Below are 16,511 nucleotides of genomic sequence, written 5' to 3' on the forward strand. Positions count from 1 at the left end.
GTATTACCAGTACATCTTTTTGTCTGGTAATGGTTTCATTAACACCATTTCACAATCTTTTACTTTTAATCTGTGAGGCTTTAATGTCAGAGAGGGAGATTGATATTACTGCTGCTATTGAAATATTAGGTTTAGACTAAGTGTGCTATAAAGTGATATGAGAAGTTCAAGGTGTCTCAGTCCTGACAGAATCTACTCATTATTTAATTAGGCTCTGAAAGCTCTGAGCAGAAATTTCTGGCCTTATGTGAAAATGTTTCCTGATCAAAAGGTGCCTATCATTGAAAGGCTCAGTTTTAAAAGTGCCTAATAGTACAAATATAATTCTGATATTTTGGAAATTATAGTATCTGACAGGTCATGAGTCTTAAGATAATTCCCTCATCCTCTCTGGTTTTTCTCTGCTATAATTCTACATCTGCTTATCTAATTTCCTGATTATTTTCACCCTGTAAATTTTATAGTGGGATTCAAAACTTTTTTTTTGAGAGAGAGAGAAAGAGCATGCACATGCATGAGTGAATGGGGGAGGGGCAGAGAGAGAGCAACAGATTGAGAGAGAGAGAGAGAGAGAGAGAGAGAGAGAATCCCAAGCGTGGCTCAAATTCACAACTGTGAGATCATGACCTGAGCTAAAATCAAGAGTCAGACACTCAAACAACTGAGCCACCCAGGCACCCTTCATATCTTACTTATATATTTTTTCCTTAAACCCTATTTGCTTTTTGACCTGTGTTTATTTAATTAACGTAAAAGAACCTTTTTTTGAAATTGGCCTAAATTTGCAAAATTATGCTTTTCTGAGGATATTGCAGCATAAACATTTGTTTTAAATGTGGGGAAATCTTAAATTTGATAAATAGCGATTGCCTGGTTAAAGGGTTTTGGCCCCTGTAATGGTGACAAAGAAAGGGGTTAGAAGGCATGGTCTTCATTTTCATCTGTTTAAACTTTTTAATTTATTTCTTATTAAAATAGCCAGGTATGATAGAAAAAATAGTATACTGTAGATGATCTAAAGAAATTCTAACACTTAGGTAAAGTCAAGCACTTTTATTCTCAGATTTTTATAGCTGTGCATCACAATTTAATCTTATCAGATTACTTAAAGCTCCTGAGTAATTGTAGCTCTAGTTTACAGTTTTAGAGAAGCTGATTTAAACAGCATTTTCAGGTTTTTGAAGCAGTGTATCTCAGAGCTTAACTCAGCATAAGCTCTGAAGTCTGGCAGGTGAACCTCTGAATCCTGTCTCTGCCACTCCTAAATGTGACCCATCAAGTCACATAACCTCTCTAAGCCTTGGTTTTCTCGTGAGTAAAAAAGGCATGATAGGCCCTTACTTTATAAAGTTATTGTGAGATGTAAATGAGATGCTATGTATAAGCATTTAGCATGGTGCCTGGCCCATAGTAAGTGTTCAATAAAAATTCGATATTACTATAGTGTTGTACTCACTTGGGAAAATATGAACTAAGAGAAACGGTCCTGGTTGCATTACTTTGTTTTCCTCAGCTCATTATCTCCTTTAACTACTGGCTACACAGAAAAAGATGACATACAGTGATGGCGTGAAACACTTATTTCACTATAATACATCTTGCTCTCTGCATTTGACCATACTTCCGTGATGAAGTATATATTGGCTTGTGCGTCTGTGTGTCTTTGTGTTACACACTTATTTACTTCTTGAGACAGATCTTTTCTCCCAGGACACAGGAATCGATGAGGAACTTAGTATAGGACAATAGTAGTATTTTATCCACATTAGTCGCAGGTTCTAAGGCAGGGATGGGAGCCCATGTCCCTGTTAAGTAAAATAAAAGTATATCCCTGAGATTCCTTAAATAGTGTATATTCCTATTATAATGATATGCTCATAAATGCATACTGACTTTATAGTGTCTATAAATTTCTCCCGATTTTCTGATCAGTAACATAAAGTGTATATTAAAATTTTAACTTTATGCATTTACTATTAAGTTTTAGAGTTCTCCAATGACAATACAAAGAACATATAACTCACCTTGCTTAAGCAAAGAGGCTTCAGTTACACTTCAAAGTTATGTGCATCTAATCAAATATCTAAACAGGTATATTAAAATGATTTTTCTGATAAGATTAATATTTTATTTGGTCTGAAATCCTTGTCTAACAGGTGGAGCTGGCCACCTGTTAGAGGGATTATGGAGTCAGACACCCAAACTCTGTTAAAACTTGCTTTCTGCTCCTATTCTCATCTGGTATAATTGGGGCTGGGAGACTTAGTCATTGGCAGTCATATCTGAGAGCTTTTTTGGCCAGATACGTAAAAGCCTTCTCTTTCTCTCCCCTCATCAGTGGTTTATTGTTCTAGGGATTTCCTGTTATTAATCTACCCAGATTACTTGCCTCCCAGCCCTCATCCCTGACTTAGATTATGGACATTGTTGGTAAGGCATTATGAATGGCTGAGTCTACCTTATAAACCCATGCCTACAGCCTGGGGCTTGGGGTCTATTATATAAGATAGATAGGATCACCAAATATATTCTCAGACAAACATACACACACAGCCAATAAAGACTTTACTCAATTTAGGGTACTTGGGTTGAGCATCAGACTCTTGATTTCAGCTCAGGTCATGATCCTAGGGTCATGGAATCGAATCCCAAATCAAGCTGAGTGTGGAGCCTTCTTAAAACTTTCTCTCTCTCTCTCTCTCTCTCTCTCTCTCTCTCTCTCTCTGTCTAAAATAAAAAAAAATACTCCATTTATTTAAGTATGGTACAAAATAGATATCAATCTACAATTTACAGATGTGAAGAATTGAAGACAAGAATACATGTAATAGGATGATATCAATATCTCCAACTTGGCTTAAATAGAGAATGGAAGCAATAGAAGAATGAGTTTGAGAGTTTAAGTTAAGAACACACCATAGAGAGTCTTATTCCTGGGGCTAAGAGATTTGGATTGTTGTGGAAAACCTTTGATATTCTCTGAGAACAAATACTGTAATAAAAGCTATGTTTCAGTGCTTATGTAGCTGGGATTTTAATATGGATTGTAGGAGGTTGATATTAGAGATGAAAAGATCTCTAGAATGTCATTTCAGTAGATTCAGGAAGAGGTTAGAAGGTGATTACAATAGACTCAATACGAGTTAATGAGGATCACAACTGTGGGGAGAAGACTGAAATGAGGGAATGACTGTGACATTATCAAAGTATGCGTGACAGGATTAGGTGGCTGTTACATGAGCAGGAAATCAATAGGGGGGTAGGGATAGAAATAATGCAGAAGACTCTAAAAGCTGACTGATTACAAAGATTGTGCTGCTTTTATAAAAAGGAAAAATAGAAAGCATAAGAGGAGGAACTCGTTTACAGGGAAAAGAATATTGAGTTCATTTTTTTGCATGTGGTATTTGAAGCTTAGGAAATGTCCCAAAGGCAGTCAACTCATGGTGCTAGAACTTCACGGAATGATCAGGTGCTAGACATGTATGTGGAGAGACAGTTCTCTGGTTATGTAGATATACCATGTGTATATATGTGTGTAATATGATGTGTGTATATAATACATAACGTATTTATATATACCGTGTGTGTGTGTGTATGTGTGTGTGTGTGTGTGTGTGTGTGTGTGTGTGTAATATGTGCATGAGGGTAGGTGAGTGTGAGTATATGTGTGTGTAGAGAGAGAAAAAGGGTATTTTGTGGGAACATTACTTTGTAGGGTATATTGCGATGTGACATTAGGAGACTATAAACCTCATTATTGCAAATAATGGTTAATTCATATAATTGGAGAAAACAGACTAGAGATGATAACAGTTTTCTGAAATCTTATGGGCTATTAGTTGAAAGAGAAATAAGATGACAATCTGGCAGGACTGCAAGAGATTGTGTTTTATTTTATTTATTTTATTTTATTTATGTTTATTTATTTTTGAGAAAGAGAGCATGAGCAGGGGAGGGGTAGAGAGAGAGGGAGAGAGAGAATCCCAAGCAGGTGCCATGCTGTCAACAAAGAGCCCAATGTAGGGCTCGAACCCATGAACTGTGAGATCAGGACCTAAGCTGAAATCAAAAGTCAGACAGTTAACCAGCTAAGCCACCCAGATGCCCCAAGAGATTGGTTTTTAATAGAGAAACTTAGATCCTGTAATGCAAATCAAATAACATCCAGTTGTTAAGGGTAATATTTTCACTTAAATAAATGTCATAACTTAACATCCCCTGGGGGCCAGACATGAGACTAAATAGACTTGTATTAGTTTCCAGTGGCTGCTATAACAAATTACCACATCCTTTGTGGCTTAAAACAACAGAAACTTACCGTCTCACAGTTCTAGAGGCCTGAAGTCCAAAATCACTCTGACTGGGCTGAAACCAAGGTGTCAGCAGGAACACCTTGCCTCCAGATGTTCTAGGGGAACCTCTGTTGCTTGCCTCTTCCAGCATCTTTCTGGTGGCTGCTGGCACTCCTTGATTTAATACCGCATCATTTCAATCTCTGACTTGATGGTCACACTGATGCCCCTTTCTCCATGTGTACCAAATGTCCTTCCACCTCCCCCTTGTAAGAATACCTATAAGTGACTTAAGATCTAATTGGATAATACAGAATAATTTCACCATCTCAATATCCTTAATCACATCTGCAAAGACTTTGTCATACAAAGTGACATCTACAGGTTTCAGATATTTGGAACTGATATATTTGGGGGGGGCTGCTTTTTAGCCTAGTCTAAGGCTGTTCCTCACATACATCTTGACTTAAAGCAACTCTAGGAGGGAGGCACCATATTTTTTAAATATATATTTTAAGTGTATTTGTTTATTTTGAGAGAGAGATAAGGGAGAAGCAAAGAAAGAGGGAGAGAGAGAGAATTCCAAGTAGGTTCTGCACTGTCGGCACAGAGCCCAACGCAGGGCTCGAACTCACGACTGTGAGATCATGACCTGAGCCGAAACCAAGAGCCAGAAGCTGAACCAACTGAGCCACCCAGGCACCCTGAGGCACCATATTTTTAATCCTTCTTAAGCAGGATACAAAAATGACCTTGGAGATGCCCATAGCTACATATAGCTAGTAGGTGTCAGAACTTCACTTGAAACACAGTTTTGCTATTTCCAAAGGTGGAGCTTTTTTTTTCTTTTTTTTTTTCTTTTAATGTCACACAACTTCACATTAAACTCTGCTGTGAGCTTATATGCTTCCATTTTCCTTTCACTGTAGTGCTTTTGCACGAAGCTGCCTCCATAATAGGCACACTTTTATGAATCTCAAAGTGAAAAGAGGTGGCACTCACATTAAATAGTATGGCAGCTACAAAATGTTATATCTCACTGACCATTGTTAGAAGTACTTGAAAGTACTTACTGGCAGGCAGACACTCAAGATCTGAAGAGATCTGACAAATAAAAATCCCCTCAACTGTGACTTTCTGTCTGCAATTGCTACTGCTTCTAGAATCCAAGAGTATTACCCTTTTTTTTTTGCCCCATCACAACCTCTTCTTTCCCTGTTGTTGTCAAGAGTTTTTTCTCAAGCCTGAGGCAGCTGTTTAGTATTTATAATAGGCAATGATAATTTACAGCCAGCATGGTTTTATGTTCACATAAATGTGTTATACACAGCACATCCTAAGTGTACCCCCAGCCTATATTTACAGAGCGCCTTTCTTTCCCCTCCCAGGGCCATCAGATGCGTTGTAGATACAACCTCTCATTAATCCTTGCCAAGCACCGTGTAGGTGTTATGATCCACAGTTTATGGATGTGGAATAAGCAAGAGTAGGCTTGTGTTCACAAATGTGAAAAACAGATAAATTATCCCCCTTATACAGAATGTGACTGTGCAAAGGGAGGTCATTAGAAGGTGACCACCTAGGCAGGTGGAAAAACACTCCGATAATATCAATTAATAAGGATTGACATATTTGGAAGTGGGAACCTGGAAATAGACAGGTTCTTAATGACAGGGTCCAAGATAAGTGTGAGCATCTTAATGGAGGGTTTTTTGGGTGGGGGTGGAATTTAAGGGGAATTTATTTATTTATTTATTTATTTAAACACAAAAATAATGAATGTGCCATAGAATTCTAGCTCCCATGAGTGAAATGTGGAGGGATGTTTTAAACGTAGACCTCTTACAAGGTGTCTGTAACCATTTCGCATGTGATAGAGCTTCCAAAGGGGCAAGTGAATATTTAGATGCAAGAATCCAGTGCAATCACATAAGTGATGTGGAATTCTTCTGCAGAGAAAAGGAGATAGATTTTCCTCATTATTTATGGTTCCAAAATTATTTCTTTTTAATAATCTCAAAGGAATAATATAGGAACCTTCCCAAAGGAAGATTTTTGAATAATTAGAGAGACTATAAGGTCCATCTTATAACTCACTGCCAAAGGCTCATCTCCTTTGTTTTTTGCTCGTTTTTGTTACACCTGGTAAGCTTAGTTATACTTGGTAAGCTTAGTTATCTTTTTTAGTTAAAAGAAAACAGAAAAAAAAGAAGCTCTTGGGGAATAAAATAAGTCCCTGTGTGTTTAGACATTCTTTTGTAGGTAATTCTAATTTCATTTAACTCAATTCTATAAAGAGTTACTGAATTGGTATGAGCCCAGTCATGGGGTGGTGCTTCAGGAATTTCTGTTACTAATGTAACAGAAATACACTATAGTGTATTCAGTACACTATAGTGACTAATGTAGTTTGTATGTGTGTATTTGTGTGTGTGTGTGTGTGTGTGTGTGCGTGTGTGTGTTGTGGGGTAGAACACAGGGATGAAAGTTAAAATTAGCATAGAAGGGATTATTATTTAAGACAAAATAGGCTCAGTACTTTGAGACAGATTCAAACAAAGTGCTCAGGGTCATTAAGAGAGCAAGAGATTATATCCAAATGTGAGAATGGAAGGTTTTATGCTGAAAACACCATTTGGAGCAGGTTCTGAAAGGTATGGAGCAAGGAAGGAATACAGTCCAGTCGAGGGGAGGAGGAAAACCGACATGAATTGAGCAAGGCGTTTACCAGAAACAACAAGTATATTTTGGCTACTATATGGGGAGCAATACAAGATGGGCGGGGATAATCATGTGGGTCACACTGAGGACAATCCTCAATGTCAAACTGCGGTATTCAAGTTTCGTTCTGTCTGCAGAATGAGCCATTTAGAAGGTTTTGTACAAGTGAGATACTTGATGAAATTAGACTTCAGGAACATTTATTCAGCAATGGTGCAAAAAGGGTTTGAAGTGGGACCAAAGTGACATCAAAGAACTGGTTAAGAGACACAGTAAGAAGTGATGAGAAACTTGTTATAAGTTGTGGAAATGGGAGCAGAAAGGAAGGAATTGATTCAGGAGCCACTGTAAGGGTAGAATTAACAGGACCTGGAAGTAATGGGAAATAAAAAATGAATCCATTGGGTAGCCAAAGGTGACCTGGGGTGTCATCTACATAAATAACTAATAGGAGGACGCAGATGTGTAAAATGGAAGGCAATGAGACCACTTTTGAAAACCTCCTCAAGTATATGTTCAATTAAACATATATTTTCTCCCACTTTTTTTTCCTAATGCTACATTACATTTACTTACTTTATTAGCACATTTGGTGCCATGACAAAACAAATCAGTTCCTGAACTGAGTGATATAAGGAAACAGAAGATACAGTCCCTGCCCTCATGGAAACTATAACCATTTTGAGGAAGAGAGGACACCATTGGGATAGATATTTGTATGGGGTGGATGGGAGCTTTCTTAACACTTGATGGTCATCTTGGTGAACATTTAGGAACCTAAAAGAAACTGAATGCTCAATTGGTAATGAATGATATAGTAAGGAGTAGATACTGTAGAAATTCAGGGAGGTGAAGATCAGTTTATTAATTTGCTCAAGCAATTACTCTGATTGAGGCTTCATAATAGGCTAGAGAGGTAGTTTCTACCTTTAAGGCGTTTACAATTTAGGACCGGGAGACATACTGTAAATAAATAAGTACAGTACAAAGTTAACAGGTACAGGATGGATCAGAAGAATGGACTAGTGACTAATCACGTCAAGATGTAAAAAGGAATAATGCAGTGTGTTTATCTTTTCACACACAGTGGACAGTAGAGTAGAGATAGTAGAGACTATAGACAGTAGAGACTATAGAAAACATAAAGAAGAGTTTAATTTTTCTCATGTAGAAACTAGTTTTTATTTTTTCAAATAGCCCTTTACTCTAAGATGAACCCATCTCCTATGTGAACTCTAAATTTCAATGAAGTGTGAGAATTTAACTGATGAATGAAAACTAATGCCCACTCCTTAGATCACTCCAATCACAATTTAATGCTACTCCCTCCTCCTGTCCTAGTCAAACTTCAGAAACAGCTGAATTACTGTCACCCTAAGCCTGACCTGTGTGTGTGTGTGTGTGTGTGTGTGTGTGTGTCCTTCCTCTTGTAACTAACACTATGCCTGGCACACGGTAGGTGTTCAACAAATGTTTAGCAAATCAAAATGGAGTTTTTTCCCTTTTGATTCAACCGCTTCATACTTAGAGACATGTGGTGCTAATATTTCAGATGGATTGTTTCATTCTGTTCAAGTGCCACATAACCATCCGCACACCATTGGATTTAGTACTACTAAAGGGTAATTTCCCTTCTGGGAATTGTGCCTGTTGCAGATATAATTTACATATTCTGTCTTTTTTATCATCACTAGGCAGGTAAAGAGATTAAAATAAAAGGTTTTTTCAAGTGTGCAGTTGTACACATAGACTGCCTTTGGAAATGCCTGTGTATTCCAAGAAAAAATATGGAATCCCTCTTACTGAACATGCCCATGCCCAGAACTACCCAGAAATCACTTGTCTTTTTTGAAGATGAAAATATTAACATTTAATTTCTGTACTACACTAGCCACCCAAATGACTTAGACAAGCTGTAATTTCTGCCCTTTCGTATCAGTGCAATAAAATTCAGTGGAATTAATTGAAAGCCCTGTTTCGCCCTATGTTACAATTTTGGCCCATTGTGATACTTTCAATTTATTTTATTTTGTTTAATGTGATGTTTTTACTACTGCCTTTAATTCACACATCTTAATAAAAGAGAGCTTTTGTGCTTTATTTTCTCAAATAAATTCCTTTTCGGACATGAAAATTTAATACTTCATTGCCTCTCAGACCTATTGTGGAGAACATCACAGCGGATTGCTTCAACATGAAGTATCTCCTTTCTGATTATAGCCCTGTGACTAGGTATTACTATATTCTTATTTCATTTTTACCAGACACAAAACTGAGGCCTAAAGAAGCCGGAAGACACCTGCACTTTATGTGTTCGTAGGTAGCCTGTGTAAAGCCAGAATTCGAGTGGAAGTATGTGGGTTCTTCTTTTAGCTCTCTCAATATTCAGATAAACAAATAGACCATGCTATGGCCAAATAGCATGGGTTGTTTTTGCTAGTCGTAGTAATTAACATTTTGGGCATTTATACATGCCAGGCCCCTCCTAAATGCTTTACATGTGTTAGCTCATTTAATCCTTGCCACATCTCCGAGAAGTTTAAATGTAAGGAAGCAGAGGCCCAAAGAAACTCACCCAAGGAAGTCACACCTGGTAAGCTGTTGAACTAGGATGTGAGCCCCGCCAGTCTGCACTGTATTGCTTTACATGTTATTCTCACTGCTGTGTTTCCACGACAGGAACAGAGTTAATGAAACAAACAAACAGCAACAACAACAACAAAACACTGATGATGTCTTCTAAACTATACTTCCTATCAGTAAACTTAGAGAAAGTTATCCTTGAACCCTGTACTGCTGTGAAGTGCTTTAGGGGAAATTGAATTTGTTTCCACATTTTAAGAGGTAATTTTTATTAATGATAACTCTTTAGTGTTTGTTATATATTAAAATCTGATTAGAATTTTATTGCCTGGAAAATCCCTTCCTATTCATTACATAATTTAGAATTACTGAAATTTATACCATAAAGGATCTTAGACATTTTAACCAACAAAAATCAAATTTTAGAGAGGTTACATGATGGGCACAAAATGCTTTCTTAGAGTAGCTTAGCCAAGCTCAAACACAGACCTTCCAGGCCTTTCCCACATTGAAAAAAAATGTGAGTGTAATAAATGAAGATAATGTGTGTGTGTGTGTGTGTGTATGTGTGTGCATGTTGTACACTAACTGTTCCTTAAAAAATAAGGAAAAATTGAAAAATAATAATTGTGGAGAGGCATGCATGACCTAGTTAGCTGACTTGCAGGTCTCCTAGGTAAGTCTGTCATTACCACTGAAAGATGATCAACTCCTAGATGAAAATCCTAGTCTATTTAATGTGAAATAGCCAAATGAAAAGATTTATCCAAATACTTTTTGGAAAGTTTCTAGGTATACATATGTAATGTATACTTATAAATAATTAACTCCTTTTAAAGATTAAATCCTCAATAAGTAAAAGATTGGCTTATTCATTGATTTGTTGCTTATTCTAATAATTACTGGTGAACTTATTTATGTGATGGGAGAAAGCCCACCAAATCATGTTTCATTTTCTTTTCTTAAACTAAATCCAATGCGTGCTTTAAGTCAGGACCAAAATGCTTTTAAGAAGGTCATTTAGGTATATGTTTTATTTTATTACTAGTTGAAGAGACACAGAGAAGTTTCTGAGACATATGCTGTTCCCATATATGCAGGACTTAGTGCTATTTAAATTATTTTTCATCTTGTACTTAAAGTATTTCATGTGGCTTTGGATCATTGAATGGAATGATATAAAATAAAAGTTTTAAATTATTCCTGGAAGTCTACAATTAGCAGGCATTCCCAAGAAAAACTAAGAAACTTGGGGCATTTGGGTGGCTCAGTCGGTTGAGTGTCCGACTTCAGCTCAGGTCATGAACTCACAGTCCATGAGTTCAAGCCCCGTGTCAGGCTCTGTGCTGATAGCTCAGAGCCTGGAGCCTGCTTCAGATTCTGTGTCTCCCTCTCTCTCTGCCCCTCCCCCATTTGTGCTCTTTCTGTCAAAAATAAGCAAACATTAAAAAAAAGAAAACTAAGCAACTAAAGTAAATCATTATTTCCTCTTAATTTATTTAAATTTTCTTAAACGTCATGTCATAAAAAACCCATAAATCATTGTTATTTTATCTTAGCCCCAATTTGAATCCACTAAGTTATCAGTAATTACTTAAAGTATGCTTAATCAAATAGCAATAATAATACATAATATGTTATGCATTATCAAAAACTCTGACATCAATTAAAAGGAGTCTATTTGTTACTCGCATTGATTATACAGAGAACTGTTATAGTATTCTGTACATTCAAAAGTGTGGACAAAATAAAGTTAAGCCCTTTTCTTTAAGTCATAATATAAACATCTGAGCCACTTTGGTCTGCTGATGTGAGCCCACATTACCTAAAGATAGCTTGTGAAACGGAAGGAATGAAAAACACAAGTGTATATTTGTTTCTGGTTAATACCGGTACCTATTCTAAGTTCTTAAAAAAAGAAAAAAAGAAGCTCCTAAGATAAATTCAGGTTCCCACTTCCTTCTTTTCAGAGTTTAAAATCTATAGTGGGAGATACTCTAAAGTGTCCATGCATTTCAAACACTTAATGTTATAAAATATCATAAAATAGACTTCGAACTTCACCAGAGCACCTACTATGAACTTCCTCTAGATCCAAACACAGTGCCTGGAATATAGTGGTAACTCAGTACAACTCCATTGACCAAACTGATTAATGCCTTCTTTAAAGAAGTCTTCCTGGATGTTCTGTCTTATACTACAAGAGCAATTCATTTGCAACATACATACATATATTGTATCTGCTGTATTGTGGGGTTTCTATATGTGTCTGTGTGTGTATTGGAAAGACAGGGAGGAAGCTTATTTCCATGAATAAATTGCAATGCCATTAGGCATAATAATTGTTTGTAATTTATTTAGCTAACACTTGGACTTTATGTAACTCTGTACCCTCCCTAGCATATGTCTTTCAGCATCTTCCTTCCAGTGAATCAAAATGGAATGAAGCATTTGCTCTGGTGGTACCTACTACCCTTTCTCTGTCCTGTTTTCCACTCTGATGTTACTACTTTTCTGCTTTGGTATCTTTATCAAATGGTCTATTCCCCTGCCTCTTAACAGAAAATGATTTCTCATCATTCAATTGTCCTTAGATATAAATTGGTTTTCCCAGGCATTTGCAGTTAATCCTTTAGTCATTATTGGGAATGAAATCATAGATTCTTCTGTAGGGATTTCAGGTTGAAGTAATGAAGGAGATTGACAGAAAGGGTAAAGAGCATTTATTTATATCCTATTTTGGAGTGGCCTAGTGGCCATCATGCTAGTTTGAGGTCACACTCACCCATAAAGATAATTATATAAATAGACTCTGCACCTCCCCCACCATCCAGAGCTCCTTCAGCAAACTCAAAATCTCCTGCAATGGCCTGGAAATCAATGATACACTCTCGTTGTTGAGATTTATTGCACTACACCCTTTTGTAGGGTATTTCAATTAATCTCAAAATAACCCTATGAGGAAAATACTACTACCCCATTTTACAAATAAGAAAATTGAGGCTTAGCAGAGCTATGTATCTTGTTCAAGGCCACAGGACTATTTTCCAGAGAACTAGAATTTGATTCCAGGTCACTAGGACTTTAAACCCATATCCTTTTCAGTATTATTGCCACTAAAATCTGATGTCACTAAAATACTGATCCTATAAATAATGCTGGAAAAGATGGTTAGTTCCGGTGTGGGTCTAATAGTCAGGGTCCCAGAAGAAAGAGAAGGGATATCCTATTGGGTAATTTTAGGAACGTTAATTACTGACAGTTTACAACAGAGTGGCAATACCCTCATGTCGATTACAGTGGACATGGTTAACGCTTGTCGACCTGAAGATGTGAACCTCTGTTTAATAGAATATGGAAATAGGAGTGGCAGAGGGAGGGAGAGAGGGGGAACGTGGAGAGAGTTGCTAGACAGGGCTATGCCTCTTAGTCCGGGGAGCAGCCAGGTCAGAGAAATCTTGGGGGTGGGATGGGGTGAGGGCATGGTCTTGCCACTCTTTGTCACTGGCTGAATTCGACTGAACGCCAGAAGGCAAGGGAGTCTGAGGACATAGTTTGTGCCCATCAGCCACTAAGGACAGAGGAGTGTTCAGAATGAACCTGAATAAGGCAACAAGGAATGCTACAAGTGTATCTCCTCTGTCCCCATCCCTCAGATCCACTCCCATTCTCTCTTAGCATAAAAGAAAACGACAGAGGCTTAAAAAACAACTGCTTGTTTTTGTGTTCTTTAATTCATGGTTGCAACGTTCTTGAAATGTATTAGTATGCTTTCTTAGTAAGCCTTCATGAGCATCAGCATTTCTTATAATTTTACTGTATTGCAAACGAAGTATGAAATATTAGTTAAGACATTCCCTCAAATAGGTACATATGCTTTAAGGGTTTCTGTTTGTTTGCTTTTGGTTATGTCAATTGAGATATAGTTTACCTACCAAAAGACACCCATTTTAGTTATATAATTCTATCAGCTTTCATAAATGCCTACAGTCCTATAACACTACAATCAAGGTATAGAGTTTTTCCATCATTCCAAAAAGTTCTTAAGTATTTTAAATCTTTAATCCTACCCAACTCAAACTTCATCCACTCAAATGCTCAGTATCTCCTTTTGTTTCTTCTGATTTTAAATGGGAAAATTGGCAATGACACCCAATAGCATGTTGCCCATAGTACATGCTTTTATGAAGAGTATTTTTTTCATTAAAGTTGGTTTGTTTCCTCACTTTTCTGAGTAGTATAAAGTATTCATACTGCTTATGAACTCATTTAATTATAGTAGAATGTGGAAAGGTTCATAATTTTGGCTACAGGTTGAAATCACCTGGATCTATTAAATGGCCCGATGGCCATTAAACTAGGGTGCCATCTCATTAAACTAGGACGTCTGGTGTTGAGACCAAGGCATCAATAATCTAAGCTTTCCAGGTAATTCCATATGTGGCCCAGGTTGAGACCCTATGAATTAGACCAATTGTTCTCAATTCTGTAGAATCGTCTGGGCAGTTTTGCTTAAAAACACTGATGCCTTTCCCCACTCCCCATTCTGATTTATATAATGTGTTTACAAAAGTTGACTACAAGAGAAAAATAAGATTTGAATAACCTAGTTTTCAGTGGTTGGGCTTTAGTTAATCAAGGTTTTATTATAGTTCTGGGTATTTGGTAGTGTTCAGTAAATGTTAAATGGAGGTCCTAATCTCACAGCAGAATCAAAAAGAATAAGATATGCTCCCACTTGAAAATAAACCGTTTGTGTGTTTGAAATAATTATCTTGGCAAACTATCACTTTCTGAAAATTGTCCTCCTAGGTAATTTACCTCAAATGATAAGCCTTGTATTTTAAGAAAATACTATATTTCTGCTGGATTTTTCACTGTAATAATAGACACCTATATATCTTACATCACTTTCATAACCCTCTTCAAGGAAATACTGGAAACGAGATTAAGAGACTGAGGATAAGATTTAAACCAGTCTCCCACTTGGAAACATAAACAATGCTGTTGGACCTCTGGCCTCAAGAAAACGGCTACTTTGTAAAATAGAGCAATGGTACTTTCTGCTTTTATAGTGGCAAAATATATACACAAAAGACTCCTAGCCCAATAATTAGAACCGAAATGAACAAAGTGTCTAATGAAACAGGTATGGGACTAACAAAATATTTACATATGATATCTGGTTGGATTTCAGGATCTAGTAACTACAATAACAAAAATCATTTTAGTATAAAGTTATTGATGATCTATTCTGGCAGAAATACTTAAGAAAACCTCCCACACTTGATTGTATAAATAATTAACCAGGATGCTGCATGTTTCAAGGTGCATTACTAGACCTAGGTGTTGTATTCAATCCCTCAAATATAAACGGATACAACATAGAACATTTTTTTAAGATAAATATTCTTGGTTTAAAATTTTAAAAATATAAAGTTATTTAATTTAACCTTCCCGCTTCTTATTTAGTTGTTCTACTTTTTCTTTTTTCTCATTTTAGGACCACCTCAGAAGATAGTGTCACCTAAACAAGAACATGAAGATAGGAAACATGACAAAGTCACAGATAAAGGCAGTGAAAGTGGGACTTCCTGTAATGAGCTCTCCACTTCCAGCTGTGACAGCCACTCAGAGGCGAGCACTCCCCAGGACAACCCACCCAGTGCCCAGCAGGCGACAGCTCACCAGCCCAACACCTTAACATTGGATCGCCCTTCCAAAAAAGCACCTGTGCAATGGATGCCCCCACCCGACAAACGCAGAAACAGTGAACTCTTTCAGACACTCATCAGCAAGTCCCGGGAAACAAATCTGTCCAAAAAGAAAGTCTGTGAGAAGCTAAGTGTGGAAGAAGAAATGAAAAAGTGTATTCAGGATTTTAAAAAAATCCACATTCCAGATTATTTTCCAGAGCGCAAACGCCAGTGGCAATCTGAACTTTTGCAGAAGTACGGGTTATAGTAAGAGTCACATTCCTGCAGTATTTCAATGACATTCGATGTTCACTACGGTGTCACCACCTGACTATATCCTAACAATGGTCAGTGTGATTCTTGCTGCTCTTCCTTTTTGTGAACAGTGGATGTGGGACAGTATTTTCTTTCATTCTTTTTCGTTGTTGTTGTTGTTTTTAGAAGTATGATTTTGAAAAGAGAAAATAAATAAATAAATAAATAAATAAATAAATAAATGTTTAACCAAAATGGCATATCGGACTCAAACCATTTGCAAGAATGAAAGTAAAATGTGCATGATCCAGAAGCTTAGAATCTTGATTTTTGAACTGTGGTCAACTGGATATGTTTGTCATTTTGTAACTCACCGAAAACAAATCATCATATCACTCCAACTAAAATGACAATATGGATGAAGCAACATCAAGTAAAATGTTAGATGATGGTTTTGGGACCCAAATCCAAAACTGTTTAAATGTTAATGCAATAAAACAAGTATTATTTTTGCATGAACACAATGTTACAAATAAATCACATGACATAGGGAAGATCTGTTTGTTGCTTGGAAAGAAAATTACAAAAAAAATAAAGTAAAAAAAAATGTTTCAGGCAAAGCCTATAAATGTAAACTGTCTAAGAGATCGATTTTATTTGTCTGGATCTGTGACTTTTTGTGTATGTGTATGGTGTTCTGTATGTTAAGATGGTGTAAATATGCCTTATGCTGTTGTGTTATGGCACTGACATTCATCTATTAATGCTAGTCATGATTATTTCTGTGAAATGAGTCCTTACATCAGGCTGTGAAAATTGGTATAATAATGCTCTGAAAGATACTATTATCATGTTAATCAAAATAACTGAGGGAAATGGTAAAAAGCTTTATGTATTTATTAAAAAAAAGGAAATATATTGGAATTCCTTGATTTCTATTGACTCTTCTTTGAAAACACTC

At 36.7% G+C, this 16,511-nt stretch overlaps 1 protein-coding gene across 1 annotated transcript in view; it reads left to right on the plus strand.

The window, feature by feature from the left end:
• KCTD8 (potassium channel tetramerization domain containing 8) overlaps positions 1-15,750 on the plus strand; it is a 252,676-nt gene extending 236,926 nt beyond the window's left edge. Inside the window, exon 2 of the mRNA XM_042936483.1 lies at positions 15,103-15,750. Within this exon, the coding sequence (XP_042792417.1) occupies positions 15,103-15,563 (461 nt within the window). The 3' untranslated portion in view covers positions 15,564-15,750. The remainder of the gene's footprint in view (positions 1-15,102) is intronic.
• The last annotated feature ends 761 nt before the right edge of the window (positions 15,751-16,511 follow it).

The sequence above is a fragment of the Panthera leo genome, chromosome B1, assembly GCF_018350215.1.
Source record: "Panthera leo isolate Ple1 chromosome B1, P.leo_Ple1_pat1.1, whole genome shotgun sequence".
NCBI classification, from domain to species: domain Eukaryota; kingdom Metazoa; phylum Chordata; class Mammalia; order Carnivora; family Felidae; genus Panthera; species Panthera leo.